Here is a 25,557-nt window from a genome sequence, read left to right as displayed (position 1 = left end):
CCGAACCTTATCGGTTCTGGGAACCCAGCAGTGGCGGGACTGGACTGAGCTGCCCTGCCAAGGAGCGCCAAGATGCCGCTAGAGCTGGAGCTGTGCCCCGGCCGCTGGGTCGGGGGGAACCATCCCTGCTTCATCATCGCCGAGATCGGGCAGAATCACCAGGGCGATATAGAGGTGGCCAAGCGCATGATCCGGATGGCCAAGGTAGTGGACTGGAGCGGTACAGCCCGGGACAATGAAAGGGAGAAGGTGGAGGAGGAGGAGGGAAAGAGGCAGAATGTACCTGAGTGGTATCCTTTTGTACCCTTTGGAGCAGTTACTGAGCCCGTTACAGATGAGCTTGGGAGAAGAGAGTGATGAGAATGCTGTAGGTGGGGATGAGGGTTAATTCTGGAAGGCTTCTTGAAGGAGTAGGTACTCTTTGGGAGGGTTGATTTAAATGGGGTTTTTATTTTTTAACTTTTACCCTCCGTCTTAGACTCAATACTATGTACAGGTTCCAAGGCAGAAGGGCAGTAAGGGCTATGCAGTGGGGGTTAAGTGACTTGCCCAGGGTCACACATCAGCTAGGAAGTATCTGAGGTCAGTTTTGAGTCCTGGTTCTCAATCCACTGAGCCACGTAGCAGCCGCCAAATGGTAATTCTTAACCAGTGGTCGGTGAACTTTTTTTTTCCTTTGAGAAAAAATTTGAGACATTAAAGTTGGGGTCTGTGAACATTTTTATTTTTTGAGGGGGTGAGGGATTGAAAGCTGGGGTCCTTGAGAACTAATACTATCACTTGTTGGTTTTTCCTTTAATATTTTCATAACTTTCCCCACAGAATTGACTTGTATTTTATGAATTTTAAGAGCCTTTTTCTGAGAAGTCCCTTGGTTTTATCAGAAACACACACGGAACCCCTGGATTAAAGAAAGTGAACAGTATGGGTTAAAGAATGTGTGGTGAGAAGTACACAGGTTTACAACCCAAAGCTTTAGAAGAATGTTGTACTAACAGAGAGGCAATCATAGGAAAGAGATCTGAAAGGGAGGACACTTGGGTCTTTGCACCTTACCTGGAGACACCTGAAACTTAATTGTGCTGCTATTTTATTATATTTTTTAAAAAAAACCCACCTTATGTCTTGGAATCAATATTGAGCATTGATTCCAAGGCAGAAGACTGGTAGGATCTAGGCAATAGTGGTTAAGTGATTTGTCCAGGATCACACAGAGAGGAAGTGGCTGAGATCAGATTTGAATCTAGAAATTTCCATATCTACTGCCCCTAGCTTTTCTGCTTCTCTCCCTCTCCCTTCCTCTCCTCTCTTCCCCCTTTGGGCTTGTAGCCTAATAAGGAAGAATCTTGATCTTTAGTTCACAGCTGAAACAACTACCTCCAAAGCAGATACCTTGGGTTCTTCTAAATTGATCATCTGTGATTTACACCTCAAAAACTTCCCTGATAAGTTATCTACTTACCACACTTTTTATCCTCTAGTCTGTAAGCATTCTGCTCAGTTCTGGTAATACAAGCAAGTTTATAAACAAAAAGAAAGTTGGTGTTTGCCTTTGAAGAGCTTATATTCTGATGGGGAAAGATAACATTCAAAAAGGAAACTTTTCCATAAACTCTCCTTAGGGCATCAATCTAAGACACCTTTACCTTTCTCTGGTTCTTTGAATATAGTGTAAATATGTAAAATTAATACATACAAATACAAGATAGTTTGGTATTCTAGTGGGACCAGGGAAGACTTATGCCCAAGATGTCATTTATATCACTTAAATATTTTATTATTGAATTTTTAAACATTTAAAATTTTTGAGTACAAATGAAGCTTAAGGTGAAGAACTTTATTTTTGTTTATTTTTTAATTTAAAAAAATTTTCCATGGTTACATGATTCATGTTTTCTTCTTCCTCTCTCCTGGAGTTGACAAGCAGTTCCACTGGATTATACATATATAATCATTCCAACCCATTTCTATATTATTCATTTTTGTAAAAGAGTAATTGTTTAAAACCAAAACCCCAAATCACATATCCATAAAGTGAGAAATCACATGCTTTCTTCTGTGTTTCTACTCTCATAGTTCTTTCTTTAGCTGTGCATATTGTTCTTTTTCATAAGTCCCACAGAATTGTCCTGGGCCATTGCATTGCTATAAGTAGCAAAATCAATTACATTTGATTGTCCCACAATGTTATAGTTTCTTTGTACAGCATTCTCCTGTTTCTGCTCATTTCACTGCACATCAGTTCACATAGACCTTTCCAGTTCTTATAGAAATCCATCAATTCATCATTCCTTATAGCACAATGTATTCCATTGCCACCATATGCTACAGTTTATTCAGCCATTCCCTAATCGAGGAATATCCTCTTATTTAAGTGAAGATTATCTCTCAGCTTTACCTCCTTTACGAAAGGCCAGTGTACCTTAAAGAACCCAAAACATGAGTAGTTGATATCTATAATGGAGGCAGCTTAATTACAAAATGTGTGAGTGGGTTGGGGGAACTACAAGGATTTGTTAAATGGTCCTATTATTTTATAATCTTCCCAAATATAATGCCTGTGTCTAACTATAAGAATGAATTTCTTTCTTAAATCTTGGAAGTGAGAGACAGATTTATCATACAAAGATTTTGGTGACTTTGGGCAAGTAATCTTATCTCTCTGGCTCAGTTGCCTGATTTGTTAAGGTAGAAGATCAAATGAACGAGAATGAATGGAAAAAACATTTTTTATATGATTGGAATCTTTATAGATAATATTTTATTTTTTCCAATTACATATAATTACAATTTTTAGCATTCATTTTCCAAAATTTTAAGTGCCAAATTCTCTCTCCCTCTCTCCTTTCTTCCCTCTTTGAGATGGCAAGCAGCTTGATATAGGTTTTACATGTATGACCATGCAAAACATATCTCTACATTGGTCATGTTGTGGAAGAAGACTCACATAAAACACACACATACATACAAAAATAAAGTGAAAAATAGTCTGCTTTGTTCTGCATTCAGACTTCTTCAGTTCTATCTCTGGAGTTGGATAGCATTTGGGAAAAAACAAAACCAAAAACATTTAACAGGCATTTATTGTGTGCCCTGGGTTTAGAATAGAAATGTCAACACCATTCCTACTTTCACAGATCTCACACTCTAATTGGGTGGGGGAGACAACACATGTGAGAGTAAGCAGCTGCATCCTGAACCCCTTGGGCAGTCTGGTGAAGCTGATGGGCCTCTTCTCAGAATAATGTTTTTAAATAATTGGAGGAAGTGCTACATTTCAGTTAGAGAGTAGTGGAAATAAAAATGTATTTTTTTTTTCCCATCTGAGGTTACAGATCCCTTCTTTCCTCCAAAGTCTATCTGTGGACACCTTCGGAGTTTTGTGGAACTCAGGTTAAGAACCTCTGTTCTAATCCCTGTTCTGTCAAGCAGCAGCATGGATGTCAAGGCTCAGGAGTCCTTGATTTGCACTCGTAGTATTATGGCAGTACCCAGAGGCCTGCAGGAGGTACTAGTAGCAGGGCAGAGAGTCTGTTGGTCCACTGTTTTTAGTAAGTGACACCCAACTCATTCAAGTAGTATGACCTAATGTGCCACCCACCACTGCCTCAATGGGGTTTGGGACAGGTAGATGCATGGTGCGTGAAGGAAGCTAGAGAAGAGGAAGGAGAACCCTTGCTGGTGACTCTTTTCTTCTAGCTACCCAATGAGTAATAATAACAACAGATAGCCTTTATGTAGTGCTTTTAGGATAACAGAATATTTTACATATATGATCTTATTTGATCCTTCCAATGTGTCTGTGAAGTAGATGCTCCCATTATCTTCTTTTTTACAGAAAAGGAAAGTTAGGTTCAGAGTTTATATGTCCTACAGGGTCACACAGCTAGTAATGAGTGTAGGTTAGGTTTGGGTTTGAAGCCAGGTCTTCCTACTCAGTGCTCTATAACTATGAGTTATCAATCAAGTCAATCAATCAAGATCAAGATTCCTAGAGCAATGCCCTGTCTACTACTTCCAAATCCAGCTAGGCCTGACTATACAATGTCAGTATCTGCCCTTAAACTTCCCACCTTTTCTACCCCAAATCCTATTTAAGCAGTTTATGGGTTGTTTTGTTTGTTTGTTTGTTTTTTTAAACCCTTACCTTCTGTCTTAGAATCAATTCAAGGCAGAAGAGTTATGTGGGCTAGGTTTTGGGGGTTAATTTCTTGCCTAGTGTCCATCCCAGGGTCACACAGTTAGGATATGTCTAAGGCCATATTTGAACTCAGGACCTCCCATCTCTAGGCCTATTCTCAATCTGTTGAGCCACCCAGCTGCCCTCCTCATTTATGTTTTCAAATATATTTGTCTCTCTTAAGTTTTGAGTTCCTCCTGGATTAGAGTATTGAGAGTGAGGGTTTCACTCATCAGCTGTTGTTTAATGTGTCTTTCAGGAGTGTGGGGCTGACTGTGCCAAATTTCAGAAGAGTGAGCTGGAGCACAAGTTTAACCGTCGGGCTTTGGAGAGACCCTACACTTCTAAACACTCTTGGGGGAAAACCTATGGAGACCACAAACGCCACCTTGAATTCAGCCATGACCAATATAGGGAGTTACAGAAATATGCCAAGGAAATAGGGATTTTCTTCACAGCTTCTGGAATGGATGAGGTAAGCTCTTCATTCTTTCCTTATCCATCATTTTCATGTGGTCAGAGAGACAGCAAGAAATCCAGTGTCTTTCCACTTGGATCCAGATCCCTAAATCTTTCCCCACTTTGATGGGGTTTTTTCCTGGCTTGAATATGCCTCAAGAATAGGTCAGGGATATATATGGAGATAGCAGCTGGTGGTGGGAATGAAAAGTCGGTTGGGCCAGAACAAAGATACATTCTTTTGCTGTGTAGACACTGGACCCTGTCCAAAATGCTCTCTGCTACGTGGAAGTAGAAGATGGATTAACTCTGGACTCTAGAAGCCAATAAACCAGGCTGTGAAGAATTATGGCACTATGAGATGGATGACATCCAGAAGGGAGTAACATATAAGCCCAGTTGTATAGCAGTTTGCAGCCCTACAATGGAAAGAATCTTTGGAGATTCAAATGAAGAACACATCCGCTCTGGGACAGATAGAGATTTGACTCCTGGAGATTGTCTTTATTAATGCCAGAAGGGCCATTTTATTAGTAGATGAAATGATTTTTACACTATAGTAAAAATTGTTATTCTACTATCTCTATTTTCTTTATGGATTAAAAAAATGCATTTCATCCATTGGTGCAATCTTGCTTCTTAAAATTTCAGTCCTTCTAGAGTTAATCTAACTAAACTGCCTTTTCATCAACATCAGGGATTGTTCACTGAAAAGCCCATTTGCTATCCCCAGCCTCCAAATATGTATATGATTTGACAGACAGGGCTTAGTAATTCTAAACACCTATCTTGGCTCTGAAAAAGGGATAGTCAACTGTTTCTTTATTAGAGGAGGTGAGAGACTATAGGTATGGAATATGGCATACATTGTCCAGTTGGATTTTTTTGGGTGGGGGTATTCTGTAGTGTGTGAGGCTCTTTGTAATATCATTTGAGGTTTTCTTGGCACATTTAAAGGCATATCTGCATTTGTATTTGCAAAGTATTAAGCCACAGAACATCAGCTATCTCTAGATTTATATGTAAGTACAGAAATCCATTCTCAAACTAGCTGAATATGCTCTGGGTCACTTAGCATACTTAGTAGCAAAACAGGAAAAAAATAAAATCCATCGTGGTACATGGAAAGATCATTGGCCCTGGAGTCAGAGGGCTTGAGTTCAGCTCCTGCTTTGCCACTTTATGACTTAGGTGACTTTGGAATAAGTTGTTTTACTTCTGTTGTTATTCACTTGTTTTCAGTCCTGTCTGACTCTCTGTGACCCCATTTAGAGTTTTCTTGACAAAGATACTGGAGTGGTTTGCCATTTCTTTCTCTAGCTTATTTGACAGGTGAGGAAATTGAGAGTTAATTTGCTCAGGGTCACATAGCTCATAAGTGTCTTAGGCTGGATTTGAACTCAGGTCTTTCTGACCCCAGGCTTGGCACTCTATCCATTGTGCCAGCTACCTGTTTTACTTCTAGGCTTCTGTAAAATGAGAGGATTGAATTGTTATTACTTGTAATTATGAAAAGAAAAATTTTTTGAATAAAATAAAATGAGAGGATTGGATTTAAAAGGATCTCTAAAAACCCTTCAACTCTAAATCTGTAATCCTGTAATAGGTCAAAGGGAATAATCAGAATCCCTTTCTGTATTAATAATCAGTGGCATGCTTCTACTGATCCAGAAATCGAAATGTCAGCAGTGTCCTGTGAAGCCCTGGGACTGGCAGCAAGGGGTAGTGGAGTAGATTTTTTCAGGCCTACCCCCTTGTCAACCACTATGCATCCTTAAATGCCTATGGTGTGCTAGACCCTGGGCTGAGCCCTGGGGATTCGATGGAAAGTAAAATAGCCTGTTCTCAAGGAGCTCGAAGTCTAGTGGGAGAGATGGCAAGCAAATAACTATGTACAATCAAATTATAGGTAGGACAAATGGGAACTAATCAACAGAGAGAAGGCATAGAATTGAGATTGGGAAAGCCTTCCTTGAGAAAGTGGGATTTTAGTTTGGATGTGGAGAAAGCCAAGAGGCAGAGATGAGAAGGGAGAGCATTCCATCCTGGAGGGACAAGCCAGAGAAAATGCCTTGAGTCAAGAGATGGAGTGTCTTGTTTGAGGAACATCCAGGAGTCCAGTGTCACAGCACAGCAGAGTATATATATATATGGTGGGGGGTGAGTTGTAAGAAGACTAGAAAGGCTCCTAGTTAATAAAGGGCTAGGAAGTATCTAAGACCAGATTTTGAACTCAAGTCTTTCTGAATCCAGACCTGGCACTGTGCCAATAGAGCATAGTGACTTAAATGGGAAGGAGAGTGCTTACTGAAAGGAGACCAAGGAAGTGCGTATGCTTGTGATCAATTTAGCAACTAGTAAGTATGGGAGATATAACTCAAAGCTCAGAAGTTCTCAAACTTTTTGGCCTCAGAATCCCTCTTAAAATTTATTTAGGATTCCCAATTCCTCAAACTTCCCCTTCCCCAGAGAGAGGGAAAGGGAGTGAGAGAGGATGACAGGAGTTTGAGTCACATTTAACTTTATTCACTGTTTACACTGCACTTTATAACTATTCATGCTAGTCAGTTTGAAGTTGGAAAAGACATCCATAAAGAGTCTTTAGTGAAAGAATTAAGTCATGTTTGGTGGGTTGGGCACACTTCCGTCAATCCAGGGTGGTTCTGAATTTGTGTCTACTTGGAGTATTTACCAAGCTTCTATTTCCTGTCCAGGCAACAAGCAATTAATTATTGACTTTTCTTCTCCCTGCCCTTGCTGTCATATCCTGTTCCTTGGCTGCTTTTGCCAGTGTCTTCCTAAAGCTAAGAGTACTGCATTATTTTGAGTCCAATAAAAAGCAATATTTTAAAAAGGTATATGCTTCATTGGGAATATAGAATTTTTTGGTGAAGGTTTACTTTCACCAGAAGTTCTCAAACTTTTTGGCCTCAGAATCCCTCTTACAATGTATTTAGGATTCTCAATTCCAACCTCCCATGAGAGAGAGAGAGAGAGAGACAGAGACAGACTAGAGAAGAGTTTGGGGTCCCCATGTATTGAAGATTTTTTTTGTATTATGGCCTCCATTGGCAGTTTGGGGAAGCCTAGGGACCCTTTGCCAGAATAATGTTTTTAAATGCATGCATTAAAATAATAAATGATTACAAAGGAAATTAGTCTCTTGAACTATAATCCCATATCAGCTGCCTTTTCGAAACTGCTCCCTGGATGTCCTGTAGGCATCTTAAACACAATAGGTCCAAAACTGAATCTCCATAGAGGTGACAGCTGAAGGTATGTGAGATGATGAGTGGGTAGGGGGAGGGAGAGGGAGAGAAAGAGGGAGAGTGATAGGGAGAGGGAGAGAAAGAGAGGGAAGGAGAGGGAGAAGGAGAGAGAGACAGACAGACAGACAGACTAAGGCAGAGCTCTATCTAGAGAATGGTATATGGAGAAGAAATTGCCAACCTAGAAGACAGACAGGAGAGGGTAAGAGTGTGAAAATCCAAGGAAGAAGGAGTGTCTAGTAAACTACATGCACCTGTGCCTCACAGTATTTTCTCTAGTTTCCCTAGCCCTGAGGCAAACACAAAGGCCAAGGTTCATACCAATTCTTTTTTTTTTTCTTTCAATTAAATACAGAACAGAAAACTATAAATAAATGCATGCATTTAAAACATTATTCTGGGAAGGGGTTCCTCAACTCACTGTCTCTTCTTTCCCTTCCCTTCCCCTCCTCTCCCCCCTCCCTTCCCTTCCCTCCCCCTCAATTCCCCCATCCCCTCCCCCCTCCTCCCTCTCCCCTTCACCCTCCTCTTCCCTTCCTTCTCTCTCCCCTCTCCCTCCCCTCTCCTCCTCCTCCCCTCCTTCTCTCTCTCTCTCACCTCTCTTTCTCTTCCTTTCCTTCCCCCCTCATCACCACCCACATCTTCAGCTGTCACCTCTGTGGAGATGATTCTCAGATCTATATATCTCCAGGCCAGTCTCCTGAACTATAATCCTGTATCACCAGCTGCCTTTTGGAAACTGCCACCTGGATTTCCTGTAGGCATCTTAAACACAACAGGTCCAAAACTGAACTCATTATCATTTCCTAAAAGCCTCCTCTTCCTTATAACTTTCCTCTTTCTGTTGAGGGTACCATCATCTTTCTGTTCTTCCAAGTTTATAATCTCCAAGGTTACTACAGCTCTTTTCTCCTTCAAATCTCATCAGATATCAGTCTTGCTGATTCTCCCTCCATGGTGTATCTTGGATTTTTCCCCTTTGCTCTACTCCTACATACTTCTACAATGGTTCAGACTTTTTTTTTTTTTTTTTTTTTTTTTTTTTTTTTTTTTAATTTTAAACCCTTAACTTCTGTGTATTGACTTATAGGTGGAAGAGTGGTAAGGGTGGGCAATGGGGGTCAAGTGACTTGCCCAGGGTCACACAGCTGGTAAGTGTCTGAGGCCGGATTTGAACCTAGGACCTCCTGTCTCTAGGCCTGACTCTCAATCCACTGAGCTACCCAGCTGCCCCCAGTGGTTCAGACTTTGATCTCTTCTTGCTTGGACTTTGGCAATATTCCCCTAATTGCTTTACCTGCCTCAAGTCTCTCCCCTCTCTAATCTTCCTTCCTATAACTGCCAGAAGGACATTCCTTTCTCATAGGTCAGATCTCATAATTCTGATCAATCAACTCCAGTGGCCCCTTTTTCTCAATATAAGGATAAGATACAGCTTCTTCTGTGTGACCTTTAAAGCACCCAACAGTCTGGTTCCTGCACATTACTTCTCTTCATCATATACTGTATGTTCCAGTCAAACTGGTCTGCTTGCCATTCCTCAAATGTAGCATTCCATCTTCCATTTTCACGCCTTCTCCCACCACCTCCAGTGCCAAGAACGCACTTCCCCCTCACCATAAAATCCCTAGTTACCCCTAGTTTGGACCAGCTGGATAGTGCAGTGGCTAGAGCTCTGGGCCAGGAGTCAGGAAGAACTGAGTTCAAATCTGGCCCCAGACACATACCAGCTATGTGACCCAGGACAAGTCACTTATCCTCTGATTGCCTCAGTTTCCTCATCTGGAAAAGGAAACAGCAAACAATTTAGTATCCTTGTTAAGAAAACTTCAAATGGGATTGTGAAGAGTCAGACATGACTAAAAGAACTGAAAAAAAATGCAGATAATAGCAGAGTTGTTGTGAGGATCAGATGAAATAATTGTAAAGTGCTTAAGAATAAGTGCTCTATAAATATTAGTTATAATAATAATTATTAGTTTCCTTCAAATCTCAGCCCAAGCAAAGACTATTCATGGGTGATACTGTGGAAACATGGCTTGCCTTGGCATCAAAGCATTTGGGTACAAAGCCAGAGTCTACTTTGTAATAACTGCTTTTTGTAAATAAGTAAATGCACATATATATATAAATCTATATACATGTTTATATTTATAATATGTACATATATGTACCCACTATACTAGATTGCATTTGAATGTGTATTTTTGCACTTTTATATGTATGTGTTGCTTTGTATATGGATTATTGTGTACACACCTGTGCTTTTGCCTCATACACATATGTATATATGCTCATACCTACATATGTACATGTTGCCTTCTTCCCCATAGAATATAAGCTCCTTGAGGATAGGGGCTGCTTTTGTTTTTTGTCTTTGTATCCCTAGGGCTTAGCACAATGCCTAATAAGGGTATATTGACTGAATAAACTGACATTTTGGTTCAAGGTGGAAAGATTGTTTCTACATTGTGTTTCCAAGCCAGAATTGCCCAGGGAGGTTGATAACTTCCTTATTATTCCTTGCATAGTGATGGTATCAGCCTTCAGTTTCAAAGGAATCTGGAGAAGCCTGCTTCTATGCTGTGCTTGGGGCTTCTATAAAGCCTCCTATCTGTTCTGGCTTTGTGGAAAATAGGGCTGCCATGATCCTGGGCTATGGAACCCTCCTTCCCTTGTTCTCAGACCCCTGTGTCAGAGAGGCCCCTGCAAGTAAATAGAAGGATGACCAGCAAAGGTTGTATGTGGGTGGTACCATGGAAACATGACTGGTATTGGAGCATCTGAGAACAAATTCAGGGGCTGCCACATAATTAATTATAGAGGACCAGCTCTATATGGTAGGGGTCCTGAGTGGCGTTTTACAGCGTCAGATTGCTAAGACAGGAAAAAGAAACTGAGAACAGCTGAACTAGAGGTTAGCCCATGCTGATCCCACGCTATGGGATTTTTGACTTTATTTTATACTGGTTTCAAACAAAGAACACAAAGAAAGAATCACAGCTGTGAAGGGGGTTATAAATCATACACAATTCATTAAAGCCTAAAAGACAGAGATATGGGTGCAAAGACAAGGGCCAAGTTCCAACCACCAATTAGTAGGGGATAATTCCGGAAGCAGAAATAAATTTCATGGAGATGTTTACTAATTGCGTTCTGCCTTGATTTACAGATCTGCACCTGGTCAGATAGTCTGGACTAAATTGTCCGGCTCCAGTCCTTATCTAAGTAATATATTTTTTAGGTTTCAGGCTTCTTAATTATCAAGGAGAGAAATTGTCAAGGAGAGGAATTGTTAACTCAGTAGCTGCTGGTCTGGTTAAGGACTCAAAGCTTTCCAATAAGAATATTGAGAGAATGTGGGGATCTAAAAATGAGTCAAAAGAGAGGCCTCAGATTTTTACCTTAGATGGTCCATTCTATCTGCATCTGACATGCAGTGCAGAAAAATCATACACGCAGTTTTACTTGCCAATGATTTTGTAATGGGATCCAGATAAAACATCTATTACAGACTCTGTTTCTCTAAATGACTCCTAATAGCCTCTTGGAGGGGTCAAGTTGTTTTTGGATTAATCTACCTGCTGGTACCAGAGCTTTTCAGGGCTCAGGTGACCAGGACCAAACACAAAGACTGCCTCAGCCTGGATTGGTCACGTAGGGAATCCAGATAACAGGCCCTAAATTTGACCCTATTTCTCCAATTGGCTCTTTACATATAATGGCTTTCAACAATTAATGCTCTTTGTGAAATCTTGGGCAGGTTACTTCCCTCCACTGGATCTAGGTTTTCTCATCTGTAAAAAGGAGGAATTTGGTCATGATCTCTGAGGTCCTTTTGAGCTCAAGTCTTTGTTGCTCCTATGGTGCTTTAATTTCTCCTTCACCCTTATCTCCCTTTTTAGCTTAAATATCTATGTATATATTGTATAATTTTATTATACTATGAACTCTTTTTTTTAAGCCCTTACTTTCTATCTTAGTAACAAATTTAGGACAGAAGGGCAAGGGCAAGGCAAATGGGTTGTGCTTTGCTCAGGGTCACAAGGCTAGGAAGCATCTGAGGCTAGATTTGAACCTAGGTCCTCCAGACTTTAGACCTGGAGTTCCATCCATTCAACTACCTAGCTGCCCCTCTACTGTGAACTCTTAAATCTAGGGGGCTGAATTATTTTTCCATCTTTGTATCTCTCAGTACCCTGATAACTCCCCCTCCCTCCTCTAACCTCAAGGATTTGTTATTTCATCAATGCGGATAATCAGAATCTTTTTCACCAAAGTAGATCCCAGTGGAAGGGGCACTGACTATGGAGTCTGAGGACTTGGGTTCAAATGCTGCCTCATATTTGTTACCATTGTGACCTTGTGCAAATCACATCCATTCTTGGCAAAGGTTTTTGAGTTTGTGTGCCCAACTGCAACTTCAAGCAGCCTGTGAGCTGACTGCCCCAGCATTACCCCAGAGAGTCTGCTTGCTTTGGGCCGCAGAACAGAGGGGCTGGGCATGTGGAAGCATCCTCCAGTGTTGGGAAGAAGGAGAACAGAGCAGCTCCGTTCCCCCTAACCCCCTTTCCCCGCCCCCCCCCCCCACCTGTGCCAATACTTCCCCAAAGCTGCCTAGGCCTTCTTTTCCTCATTTGTGAAAGGAAATGGTTGGGCTAGATGGCCTTCAAGGCCTCTTCTAGCTTGGTCTTGGATCTTTGATCCTTTGTACCTTCTAGATTATAGTAGATGGCCTTTGAGGGTTGTTGTTTCAGTTGTATTCGAATCTTCACAACCCCCTTTAGAGCTTTCTTGGTAAAGAATAGTTTGCCCTTTCCTTCTCCAGCTCATTTAATAAGTAGGAAACGGAGGCAAGTGGGGTTAAACAACTAGGATGTGTCAGAGGCCATATTTGAACTCAGGAAGATGAGTCTTCCTGACTCCAGGACTGGATGTGGATGTACTTAAGCTACCCCCATAGCAGTTTAAAAAAATCATCTTGTGGGCATCCTATTGAAGAGTTTCTTTCTTCTGACTTAGCTGCTATTCAAGCATTGATTAAGTATCTATTGTATTATGACCAGCAGCAACAAGAAAAACAGTCTGTCCCTAAGGAGCTTACATCCTGCAAGTGTCAGAGGTAGACCTATCATTAATTAGGCTTGTTACGGAAAGCTTTTCCAACTTGGTTAGTCAGTTTTCCAGGGCATCTTATCTGAGAGTAGTGTTTTTTATTTTTTGTTTTAACAAGAGTTTTAGATTTTCTTTTTACTAATTTTGAATTTGCCATCGAGCTATGTAACCCTGTGACCCTACTTTCTCACCTGCCACATTAATTTTCCAATCAGACTGCCTCCTTGTGCCTTTGCTTTGGGGTGACATAATCATGCACATGTAAACCACAACATTGTTCAGGGCCTGGGGTTTTCTAATTACTTCTGATTAGTGACTTGCCCTTGGTTATAGAAGCTGTCTTTGGTGTCATTCTTTTAAAAGCCCACAAGATGGGGATGTTTCTCCATTAGAACTACAAATAACATCATAGATTAGATTCCTTTCAAAAGAAGAAATTAGGTTTTTCCTTCCCCTGAAAGTCAGAGATAGAGAGACAAAGACAGAGAAGAGAGACAGACAGGAGACAGAGAGAAACAGGAAAGGGAGGAGGGAGAGAGAGACAGATAGACAGACTGAGAGACACAAAGAGGCAGAGAGAGTATTCTTGTCTTGGTTCCATATCTATTCAGTTTAATTCAATTAAACATCCATTATGTTCAATTCAAAAGGGATTTTTCCCCCCAGCATCTTCTCTATGTGTAAAGACTAGTCATAAGGAGGGAATGTGCAAATTAGCTAAGAGGAAGGATTGCTAGAGAAAATTATTCTCCAAAGCAGAACAGCGGAGACCTAACAAGCATTCCAGGGAGGTTCAGTGGAATCCAGCTGAGGGATGGTTGAATTCACTTGGTGACTCTAGAGCATGTTAATTGCCCTTTTTTGATTGGAGTGGGGGGAGGGGTAGCAAGGGGAAGTCTGAACCAGTAACACATTTGTTCTCTCCAGGTCAGGAAACTTTCTTCAAGAGCAGATGAACAACTTGGTTTCTGGGTTTTAGTCCTGGAGAGTTGGAAAGGTTAAGTTACTTGGGTTGGGGGGTGGGTGGGGAGGAACTTGAACTATCCAGGCTTTACATTAGGCTCTATCCATTATGCCATGTTGCCTTTTTTTTTTAATTTTAACCCTTATCTTCTGTCTTAGAGTCAATACCAAGTATTGGTTCCAAGGCTGAAGAGCAGTAAGGGCTAGGCATTGGGAGTTAAGTGACTTGCCCAGGGTCATACAGCTATCTGAACTTAGATTTGAACCCAGCACCTCCCATCTCTAAGCCTGGCTGTTTATTCACTGAGCCACCAAGCTGCCCCTTGTGCACCTTTTAAACTGCAGGATGGTAAGGCAATTGGGCAGCTAGGTGGCACAATGGATAGAGATCCAGGATTAGAGTCAGGAAAACCTGAATTTAAAGTCCACCCTTCAGACACTTGCTAGTTGTGTGATTCTGGGCAAGTAATTTAACTCTATTTGCCTCAGTTTCTTCAACTGTAAAATGAGTTAGAGAAGGAAAAGACAAGCAACTGCACTATCATTGCCAAGAAAGCCCAAGAGTTGGATATGACTGAAACAACTGAACAATAACAACAAAGGCAGTGGCTTCTTTGGATTTTCAAGCCTTCTAGCCCTTGAACATGAACCAGGCCTGCCACATGTTGGCCGTCTGATCCTAGACAACTTATTTAATCTCTTAGTGATCTAGGCTACACTTTGATACTATAAATTTCAGTTGAGGTGATCTATACTGGCAGACATTTCTCACTTAGAGTTCTTTATACCAATAAGCTTAGTGTTTTATTTTTTTTTTAAGTCACCCTTGAAGGCTATAGCTAAAATATTTCAAGTCTCAATTGACTTCTGAAATCTTTATTGTGGTGGATTAGTTCAGGCAGCCAGTTTAGTATTTAGATTCAAATAGATTTTTTCCTACTTCTAATCTTTAAAAAAATTACTTGTGTTCACATTGAGACAAAGGCAGCTAGTTGATGCAGTGGATTAGAGGGCCAGGCCTGGAGTCATGAAGCTCCGAGTTCAAATCTGGATTTGGATACTTACTGGCTGTGTGACCCTGGGCAAGTCATTTAACCGCTTTCCACAACTAAAAAATGAGCAAAGTAAGAGCACCTACCTACTTCCCTGGACTTTTGCGAGGATCAAGTGAGATAATATTTGTAAAATGCTTAGCACAGTACCTGACATAGTAGTCATTTAATGCTTGTTTACTTCCCAAGTACTTAAACTTTACTTTTTTTTTTACTTACTTTACATGGCGACATGTTATAGTCACCAAAAGTAGTTGAGTTTTAAAGTCTGTTTTTTAGAGGTCAGTTGTTTATATTGTTGCACAGAACTGCATAATGCTAAAATTTGAAGGAATTTTAAGTCCTTTAGCACAGGAGCTCTTAACCTTTGTGTCATGGAACCCTTTGGCAATCTGGTGAAGACTATGGACCCCTCAGAAAAATGCTTTTAAATGCATAAAATATATAGAATTAGAGACAAAGTCATGGATATAGTTACCAAAAACTTTTTTTTAAGGACCAAGTTAATGGACCCTAGGTTAAGTAGCTCTGATCTAGACCATGCAGCTTGTTTTGACAGATGACTCAGTTCTCATCAGGGTTGGACAAGATGGCATGTGTGATTTGAGTACTGCAAGTTACCGGCCCATTAGCCAGATTATGGGTAATTTTGTGTAAAAACTGAGTTGTTTTCACTGTTGCCAAGGTTTGAACTTTGGCCCTAGGAAATTTAGTTCCTCTGCTAGGCTGTACTACTATGGTCATTCTGTTATCCTAAGTGATCCTATATAAAAGGAGACCTTACTATTATTAATAATAGCTGCTTAGTAAATTAATGAATGCTTGTTTAGTGAATCATGAAACTAGAAGTTATTCTTGACTCCTTGTGTTTTGACGTTTTCCTTGAGATTTGAAAGAAAACGGTGGATTTCAAGACTTCCTTAGGAAGGGGATTTGTGGGGAGTTTTGGTGCCAGAGCATTGCAAGTGAGGCTTAGTGTAGATCATGTCTTCACCTGTGGGGAGGAGACACCAATGAACAACTCTCTCTTCTGTTTTGTAGATGGCGGTTGAGTTTCTGGATGAATTAAATGTTCCATTTTTTAAAGTTGGATCTGGAGACACTAACAATTTTCCATATCTGGAAAAGACAGCTAAAAAAGGTGAGTGTTTCTATTTAATTTGCTCTCCTAGAGTTCTGATTTCCTCCCAGGGACTTTGCCTCTTCAGTGGTCACAAACGTGAAGGCGAACTATAGAGACCTCCTCTGATTCAAATTCCACTTCTGCCATTTACTATGTATGCAGCTTTCGCTAAGTCCTGTGATTTCCTGGAGCCTCAGTTTCCTTATGTATAAAATAAAGATTTGCACTATTGACTAAGGTCCCTTCTACCTCTAGAGTGAAGATCGAGTGAGACATTTAACTATAAACTTTTCTTGTTTGTTAATTTAAAGGAAGGGAACTGGGGGTAAGGTTTATTTTTTCCTTAAAAACAAAGCCTACTAAAAGTCATTTCACTTTGGGATAATTTTCAAATTTTTAAATAAGGGATGATATAAAATAGTGGACAGAGGGCCAGCGTTAGAGTCAGGAAGGCTTCAGGTTAAGTACCAACTCTTGAAACATGGTGGCTTTGAGATCATGGAGAAGTCCCTGTGCTTTAGACAACACTTAAGACTAGTTGTTGATCTGTACAAGTTGAGGGAGTTTCCACACAAGAAATTTCTCACATCAGTGAAATCATAGATCTATTATTTCTTCACCTCTCTTAATGCCTCCTTATGAAGGGAAGGTGCTGACCATTCTGTTTTACTATGGAATTTCTCTGCCACATTAGTTTAATCAGCTTTGATTAAAAAATTGTAATAAAATGTAGGGGAAATCCATGTTCCTACTGACAAAATAGGATTGGTTGACACAAGTAATGAAACTGGAGAAGAATGACCACGTTGATAATTCTGTTGATCAGGTCGTCCGATGGTTATTTCCAGTGGTATGCAGTCCATGGACACGATGAAGCAAGTCTACAATATTGTGAAACCTATAAACCCAAACTTCTGCATTCTGCAGTGCACCAGTGCCTATCCTCTGCTCCCTGAAGATGTTAATCTCCGAGTGATTACAGTGAGTAGTTGATCCTTGTTATCCTATCCTGAATAAATTCTAGCAAGCACAGGATTCTGTGTGTATAAAATGCTAATTTACTATTTGTGTCTAATGAGGTCTTACACCTTCCAAGGTGGGCATGACAACTTTACCACTTGAAAATAAAGTGGATGTAACAAGATGTATTGTTATAAAGATAAATTATAAATTTAATCTTAGTGAAGTAAAATCATTTTGCTATTGATTTCCATGATCAGATTGATCAGGGATTACTATTGATTGTTACTCTAGTTTGATTTTTTTAAAAAAAATCTAGTCTTGAATATAAATCACAGTTTAAAAAGGTTTGCTCTATTCTTATTTCTTGTCAGTTATGTTTCTACTGGTAATCTCCCAGTTATTGAAGTTGCTGGAGCAATACATACAAATAACTGAACCCTTGAAAAGAACTTGAGTTCTTAATATAAGTTAAAGACATTATCTTAAACTAAGGAAAGCCTCTCATTTTTATTAATATCTTTTGTTTTTATATTGCCTTTATTCCCAAATATCTCTCTCCCTGTTTCTTTTCAGATGCTTCTCTGAATTCACATTCGTCATTCGTTATGGTACAATAATAATCCATTACATCTGTGTGTCATGATTTGTTTAACCATTCCTTAGGTGATAAGTACCCAATTTGTTTCCAGTTCTTTGCTACTACCAAAATTTTTGTTATGAATATTTAGGTATCTCTGGGCTATTGCTCTTTCTCGTTGGCTTCCTTGGAATCCATGCCTGGTAGTGGAATCTCTGAGTCAAAGTTCATGGAGGATATAGGAACTGGGAAAGTTTCTTTTTAAAAAAATCATTATTGCTAAAGACCATTAACTGTTAAGACAAGGATTCCCAATAGTTTAGTTGAGAACAGACTCCACCATAGAAGTTGGCACTCTCCTACTATTGGGAATATTATGGATTTGGAGTTTTAATTAAGAGATTGGTGACTGAGGACAGAAAGAGAGATGCTACTAGGCCACTGTCTGAGGCCCAGCTTAGAACCGTGAGCAAAGGTTCTTGCTGGAATTCTGAGGTGCTGAAAAGGGTTGGATTTGCCAACTGTCACTGTCTCTCTGGATCTTACCTTGCGTCCTGGAGGCTGACTTTTTCCTGGCTCTTCTTGTGATTCCTATGAAAACTTGGGAATACCAGATTGGCAGTTGGGAAAGTGAGAATGTGACAATTTGGCAGTGGCTGGAGTGAGGAGACTGATAGAAAGAAGAAAGAAGACCTTTTTCTTTGATCCTTGTAAGACAGCAGAGTGAAGATAGGCTCTGGAGCTCTCCAGGCTGGGAAGCTTTCCCTGCCTAAACTAGACTCAACCTTGACTAGGCTGGCAGTGCAGTAGTGACTAAGAACATTTGGAGACAGTATTTTTAAGAATTATATATTTTTATAAGGATATTAGAAATAGGTTTATATAGGTAGAAATTGGGTTTAGTTAGAAATAAGAAGACAGAGCAGGTCTGGGAATTCCCAGAAGGAAGTTGTTCTCATGAAAGGCTTTTTTAGACTTAGGGACCCCTGTTCTTGATTTCTGTTACAACTATCCTTATATTCCTTCAAACCTTTAAGATATTAAATAGAGGTTTACTTTGTACATCTGTCTCCTAGACATTTTACTGCCAGCAAATTTTACTAGGCCCAAAACCTATCAACTACACACTTCACCTTATAAGGCCTCAAGTTCAACAGAAGGCAAATAGTTTTAAATTATTCTCAACAGTCTGTGTTACAAAATATCCATTAATACTACCCACAGCCTCTGTCTTAACTTTAGGGCCCAAATGTTTGGAGAACCAGTCATTGGCTAATAGGTACTCAAAATAAAATCTTTTGTTCCCTGTGGTCTGTATAAGTCGCAGGAGATTAGGCCTATAGTTCCAGGCATTTCAGATTTCTAGATGAATGGGCCTTGGCCCAAGGCTGCAGACATACCCAAAGTCATCTTCAACTTGCTCTTAGCAATTTCCTCTTAAAATCTGCTCATGTCTTTCCCTTCCTTATCATTCCCATTGTTCAGGATCCCATCTCTATTACTATTGCAATAGTCTCCCCACCTTGCATATCATCCTATATGCTTCTGCCACAGAGTAATCTTCCTAAAGCAAAGAGTACCATGATTGGAGAAATTATAGAATTTGGAGTCTGAGTCCAAGTTCTTAGTTCTGCTACTTCATGACCTTAGACAAATCATTCAACTTCCTTAGGCCTCTATTTCCTTCAAATGAGGGATTTGAACATAGATTGCAAGTTCTCTTCTAATTCTAAATTAGACAAGTGTCCCTTGCCTCTCCTACTTTCTCTAATAGTAATAGGACTTGGAGGTTTATGCTCATTTTCATGGAGTTTGTAGTCAGAAGGGGTTATAAAGGAGAGTGGGAGAGAGAGAACAAAGAACTAGAAGTGAAATAACTACAAATGATAGTAGTTCAGAGGAGGCAGCTGTGACAAAATAGAAAGAATAATACACGTTAGAGTCAGGAGTCCTAGGTCCATGGCCCGACTGAAAATTGCTAGCCGTGTGACCTCCATTCCCCAGCAGGTAAGTTATCAAACTATGGGAATAAAAAGTTTCCAAAAGAAGAAATGTATGCTATGATAGGCTACATGAAGATATGCTTTGAATCACTAATCAGACAAGATAAATGCAAATTAAAAACTACTCAAAGATGTTACTTCAGGCAACCTGCAGATCGGCAGATGACCAAGGAAGGGAATAGTCAAAGTTGGAGGGGCTATAAAAGGACAGGTACCTTGGATGTGTCATTGGTACAAACATCACAAAAATAACTATTACCCTCTGACGGAGCTAACCCATTATTGGGCTTATGTCAATGTCAAAGTCAGAAATAAAAGACTAACATATAAATATATTCATAGCAGAATTCCATGGAAACAGAGCTAGAAATAAAATGGGTATTCACGCATTTTATTTTTATTTTTTTAAAAACCCTTACCTTCCATCTTAGAATCAATGTGTATTGGTTCTAAGGCAGAAGAGTGGTAAGGGCTAGGCAATGGGGGTTGAGTGACTTTCCCAGGGTCACACAGCTAGGAAGCGTTTGAGGTCAGATTTGAATCCATCTCTAGGCCTGACTCTTAATCCCCTGAACTGCCCAGCTGCCCCTTGGTCATGCATTTTAAAAAATGGATAAATGAACATAATGGAATATTATTGTGCAGTAAGAAATTTGAATATGAGGAAATCAGGCAAACTTGGGGTAATTTGTTTGAAATGAGGCAAAACCAGCTAAGCAAACTGGGCCGCGACAAAGTATACAGTGATGACAGCAATGTAAAGGAAAAAGTTGCTAAAAGGAAGTTGAATTCTTGAGTTACTGAAAAAAAAACAGCCTTCTCAAAACTGAGAAATAGGGTAATACTGGGGAGCACAGTGATGAGGATATTAAATATGTTGTCAAATGCAATTGTTGTATCAGATGTTTGTTTAGTTATTTTGCTTTGCCACAGGGGATGCTTCAAACAGGGGAGGAGAGGGTTGAAGAAAAGACAAAAGGCATCGATAAAACGTTTTTGTTACAAAAGCAGTTTTGGACTAAATTATGAAAGTCTCAAGTACTGGATTCATTCTTTTTTTTTTAATTTTAAACATTTATTAATATTCATTTTTAACACGATTACATGATTCATGCTCCTACTTTCCCCTTCACCCCGCACATTCCCCCCACCCATGGCTGACACACATTTCCACTGGTTTTATCATGTGTCCTTGATCAAGACCTATTTCCAAATTGTTGGTAGTTGCATTGGTGTGGTAGTTTCTAGTCTACATCCCCAATCATGTCCACCCCAACCCTTGTGTTCAAGCAGCTGTTTTTCTTCTATGTTTCCTCTCCTGCAGTCCTTCTTCTGGATGTGGGTTGCATTCTTTACCATAAATCCCTCAGAATTGTCCCGTGTCATTGCATTACTGGATTCATTCTTATGAGGATAATTTATACATACATAACCAGGAATATGATGATAAATTTTTAACACCTGGCTGTCCAGAAAAGAAAAAAAATACATATGAGTCATCAACTTTAATCTGCATTTACATTTTCTCTATCACTTGACATCTAGATAATAAAACAATAAATCCAGCCCTGATTTCCATAGCATTTGCCAATTTCTGAAAACATGTAAGTACTCAACTCTAAATTTTTAATATTTGGCTTTCCAGACCTGGCTCCAGCACACCTGTTTAGAGAACACTTCCTGGTAGAAGTTCAAGTCAATTAAACATAGCCCCTTTATGAATGATTATACCTTTATAGTTCCAGTATCATTCTTAATGGTCTGTATACTAGAAACACTCTATAATCCATTCCTCTCCAACATCTCTTCTATTTTTTTCTTTGTGTTAAAGGAATATCAGAAAGCATTTCCTGACATCCCTATAGGATATTCTGGGCATGAAACAGGCATCTCGATCTCAGTGGCTGCAGTTGCTCTAGGGGCTAAAGTATTAGAACGACATGTGACTCTGGATAAAACTTGGAAAGGGAGTGACCATCAGGCATCTCTGGAGCCAAATGAATTAGCAGAATTGGTAAAAGAAATCCGCCTTGTAGAAAAAGCCTTGGGATCACCAGTTAAACGGCTCTTGCCATGTGAGGTGCCCTGCAATGATAAGGTGAGGTTTTGTTTTGTTTTTATTGTTCTACCATGTTTAAGCAAAAGCCAGCTAAAACGGCTTTTTCTGTGATTAGGACACAGATGAAGAAACAGAATTCCATTCATTCAAATTTGAAAGAACCTAGTATGGGGGAAAGAATTGTATTTGGGGTCAGGAAAAGGGGCTTCTAGTAATAGAATCATCAAATGTTAACTCCTTTTGGTAGAGTCTGGAGTAGAAAACTTCTAAAATTTCTTGTTACTCTTAAAAATAATATTTTTTTAAATCTTGAATATGATTTAGAAATTTACAAATTTCAATAAGATCTCAGTATGTAGGCCTAATGATGTGAGCACCAGGTATGATAGTGGAACAAATAGTTAAGAGTTGTGAATAACTTGTCTCTTGGTCTCCCTGCTCCCCAGGCAGCCCCTACCTTACATGCTTCCTCTTCCTGTTCTGAGGTCCTCCCTTTGGTCCTAGGATTCTAGATGCCATTCTATCCTTTCTCTATCTTTTTAAAAATACTTTTTCTTAAGCAGCTGAAGAAGTGACAAAGTCAAGATAGTATACTAGTAGAAAGAAGTATAGCCTAGCTCTCTAACCAAACCACTTCCATCAAGATCTAGAAAACATACCCAACAGAGTCCTAGTTTTTTTAGTCTGAGTCGGCTCGAGGGGACAAATATATCTACAGACAACTGGGGACATGATCTGGCCAGAGACTGAAAACGAAGCCTGGGAACCCTGTTAGCTCTCTTACCTATTACATAATTCCAGGTTGGACTTGACAGGGAAGAGGGTAGATCTGTAGTTTAGTTGCCTTTTGGAAACTCTAAGTCACTAATAGTGACTAAGTACAGCAGTAGTCCATTAAAACTCCCAACCAGGGACAAGCCAACAGGCTCAACCTAGGTCAGGATCTGGCAGACCTTAGGCCAGACTTCTTCCCTACTCCTGTTGCTTTTGGATCACCAAAAAATCTTCCTCTATCTCCAAGTGGGGAGAGCAATACAGGGACTCACGAGAGCAAAAGCTCGGACTAGATATTTCCCTCAGAGATGCACAGAACCCAGCCCTAACAAAGTCCACAGCCATGAAACTGGCTGGAAGAACAAGCAAACAAAAAGACTCCCATTATAAAGATTCATTATTAAAGTGATAGGGAAGCTCAGGACCCAAATCCAGCAAAAGGGAATGACTTAAAAACATTTATAACCATTGTTTTAAGGAAAAATACACCTTAGCCACAAATTCAAACAGAGTTCTAGGAAGAGTTAAAAGGGTTTTTTTTAACTAAAAAATTATTTTAAAAACCAAATGAGAACAAGAGGTACAGAGCCTTATCCAAGAAGATAACTCCCTCAATTAGAACTGACTAAATAGAAACTGTAACTTTGTGAGACATCAAGGAATATTAAAAACAAAGTCAAAAGACTAAAAAAAAAATAGAAGAAAATAGGAGGTATCCCATAGCAAAAACGATTGACCTAGAAAACAATTCAAGGAGGAGTTGATCAATTGGACTACCTAAAAACCAAGACTAAACAAAGAGCTTAGACATATCATCTTTAAAGAAATAAAAATGCCCAGATCTCTTAGAATCAAAAGGCAAAGTAGAAATGGAAAGTACCAACCATTTACCTCCTGAAATAAATCCCAAGATAAAAAGTGCCCAGAAATATTAACAGCCCAAATTCAGAACTCCCCCGTCAAAGAAAAATTACTACAAGCAACCAGAGAGAATTCAGGTTCTGAGAAGCCACAGTCAGAATCACAGGATCACAACTATTGACCCATATATCTAATGAATATTAATGTCAACATTTTAAATGGAATATTAGCAAAGAGATGATAGTAATGTATCAAAAGATTATATATGCCATGTCCAGGCCAAATTTATATTAGGAATTCAGGCCTGGTTCAATGTAAGGAAAACTATAAACATAACCATAGCAATAATGAAAACAAAAAATCATATGGCTCTTTCAACAGAGTCAGAAAAAGCTTTTAACAAGATATACCATCTATTCCTGTTAAAAAGACAAGAAAACATAGGAGTAAATGGAGCTCTCTTTAAAATAAGTAATATCTATCTAAAACCAGTAATTAGCATTCATTATGATGGAGATACTTTCCCAGTAAGATCAAGAGTTGCCTGTCATCACTACGCTATTTAATATGGTTTGAGAAATGCCAGTTACAGCAGTAAGACTAGATAAAGAAATTGAAGGAATTAGCATAGGCAAAGAAGGAACAAAATGATCATTTTGCATATCATGTGATGATTTACTTAGAGAACACTAGAGAGTCAACTAAAAAACTAACTGAAGCATCTAGTTGCTTTAGTAAAGATGCAGGACATAAAATAAACCCACACAAATCAACTTTTTTTTTTTATGAGTACAATAGGAAAGGTAATACTTGCAGTTAGTATAAAATGCTTGGGAGTTCCAAGACAGACATAGGAACTAGATGTATACAGTTACAAAACACTCTTTACACAGAGGCAGATTGAAATATTTGGAGAAATATTAATTTTTCCTGATAATTTACTTATTCAATGCCAAATCAAACTACCAAAGAATTACTTTATAGAGCTAGAAAAAAAAGAATTCATCTGGAAGAACAAAAGATCAAGAATATCAAGGGGAACAAAATGCAGAAGAGGGGAATCTAGCAGTACTAGACCTCAATCACCGTATATAGAGCTGGTGGACACAGACTACATATTGAGGTGTAATTTTTTTTTTGAAATTGAGAAGGTGAAATTTCTTTTGCTTGACTATCCATGTTTGTAATGAGTTTTTTTCTCTTGTTTTTTTTTCAGTGGGTAGGGTAGAGTGGTAGGAAAGAATTTGGAACTTAAGATAAAATTGAATTTTAAAAACAGACAACCAAGAAAACAACAATATCTTTGTCCTTTTGAAAGTCATCACTTATATCTGTTTGTGTATATTATGATACTCACCTGTTCTATTTCGTTTGCAGCTGGGTAAATCAGTGGTGGCCAAAGTGAGAATTCCTGAAGGTACCATTTTGACAATGGATATGCTCACAGTGAAGGTGGGTGAACCAAAAGGATATCCCCCAGAAGGCATTGCTAGTCTCATTGGCCAGAAAGTCAAAGTGAACATTGAAGAGGATGATACCATCACAGAGGAAGCAATAGAACATTTGTCAAAAAAAATAAAATCTTAAAGAAAAATGACATTCATTGAGGTCTCACTTCCCTTTCTCCATTTTGGATGACAGATTAGAATAATCAGTACACAGAGAAGGAATGGAAGGTTGGAGGAAGTGGACTACATAAGCTCTCAATGAGTAATTGTCACATGAATAAAAGAATGACCTTCATAGACTACTTTCCTGTGATTCCATCCCTATAACTTTCTAAATCAAAATACCCTTCTCTGGCTACCTCTCTTATAATGCGTTGCCTGAATGTAAACTTCTTGAGGGAAGGGATTCTCTTCATTTTTGTAGGTCTAGAGTTTATCACAGTGCTCAACACATGGTAAGCACTTAATAAATGATTTTTCACTCACATTCTCTGGCCTCATAAGACATCATCCTTTACTTTTCTTACCCCCTACAAATTTATTTCCTTTTATGTTACTGGCTTTGTATTCCTCTTGTTCTGCTCCAATTAGAGCCCCATTGTTCTTTTTTATATGCGGATTGTAAGGGTTTAAAAAATTAAGGTTGGACTAAATATATGAGAATGTGATCTCTGAAATTAATATATCTCGAGTCAAAATGACTTTAGAGCA

General features: G+C 39.3%; 1 protein-coding gene across 1 annotated transcript; it reads left to right on the top strand.

Moving 5' to 3' along the window:
• Positions 1-25,333, top strand: NANS (N-acetylneuraminate synthase). Its single transcript, XM_044657513.1, has 6 exons — positions 1-204; positions 4,440-4,655; positions 16,080-16,179; positions 16,988-17,142; positions 21,536-21,802; positions 24,776-25,333. The coding sequence occupies exons 1-6, from the start codon at positions 73-75 to the stop codon at positions 24,983-24,985; spliced, it is 1,080 nt and encodes a 359-aa protein (XP_044513448.1). The 5' UTR covers positions 1-72; the 3' UTR covers positions 24,986-25,333.
• The last annotated feature ends 224 nt before the right edge of the window (positions 25,334-25,557 follow it).

Source organism: Gracilinanus agilis, chromosome 1 (genome assembly GCF_016433145.1).
Source record: "Gracilinanus agilis isolate LMUSP501 chromosome 1, AgileGrace, whole genome shotgun sequence".
In the NCBI taxonomy this organism is placed as follows: domain Eukaryota; kingdom Metazoa; phylum Chordata; class Mammalia; order Didelphimorphia; family Didelphidae; genus Gracilinanus; species Gracilinanus agilis.
Note: the sequence above shows the minus strand (reverse complement) of the source record. Positions and strands in the feature narration are given on the sequence as shown.

What these genes read in the sequence shown, in the direction of transcription:
- NANS (XM_044657513.1), top strand. Translation starts at nt 73, where the DNA reads ATGCCGCTAGAGCTGGAGCTGTGCCCCGGCCGCTGGGTCGGGGGGAAC. An exon ending in CAGCTTCTGGAATGGATGAG is followed by an intron (nt 4,656 to 16,079) that starts GTAAGCTCTTCA and finishes TCTGTTTTGTAG; the next exon opens with ATGGCGGTTGAGTTTCTGGA. An exon ending in AGGTGCCCTGCAATGATAAG is followed by an intron (nt 21,803 to 24,775) that starts GTGAGGTTTTGT and finishes TTTCGTTTGCAG; the next exon opens with CTGGGTAAATCAGTGGTGGC.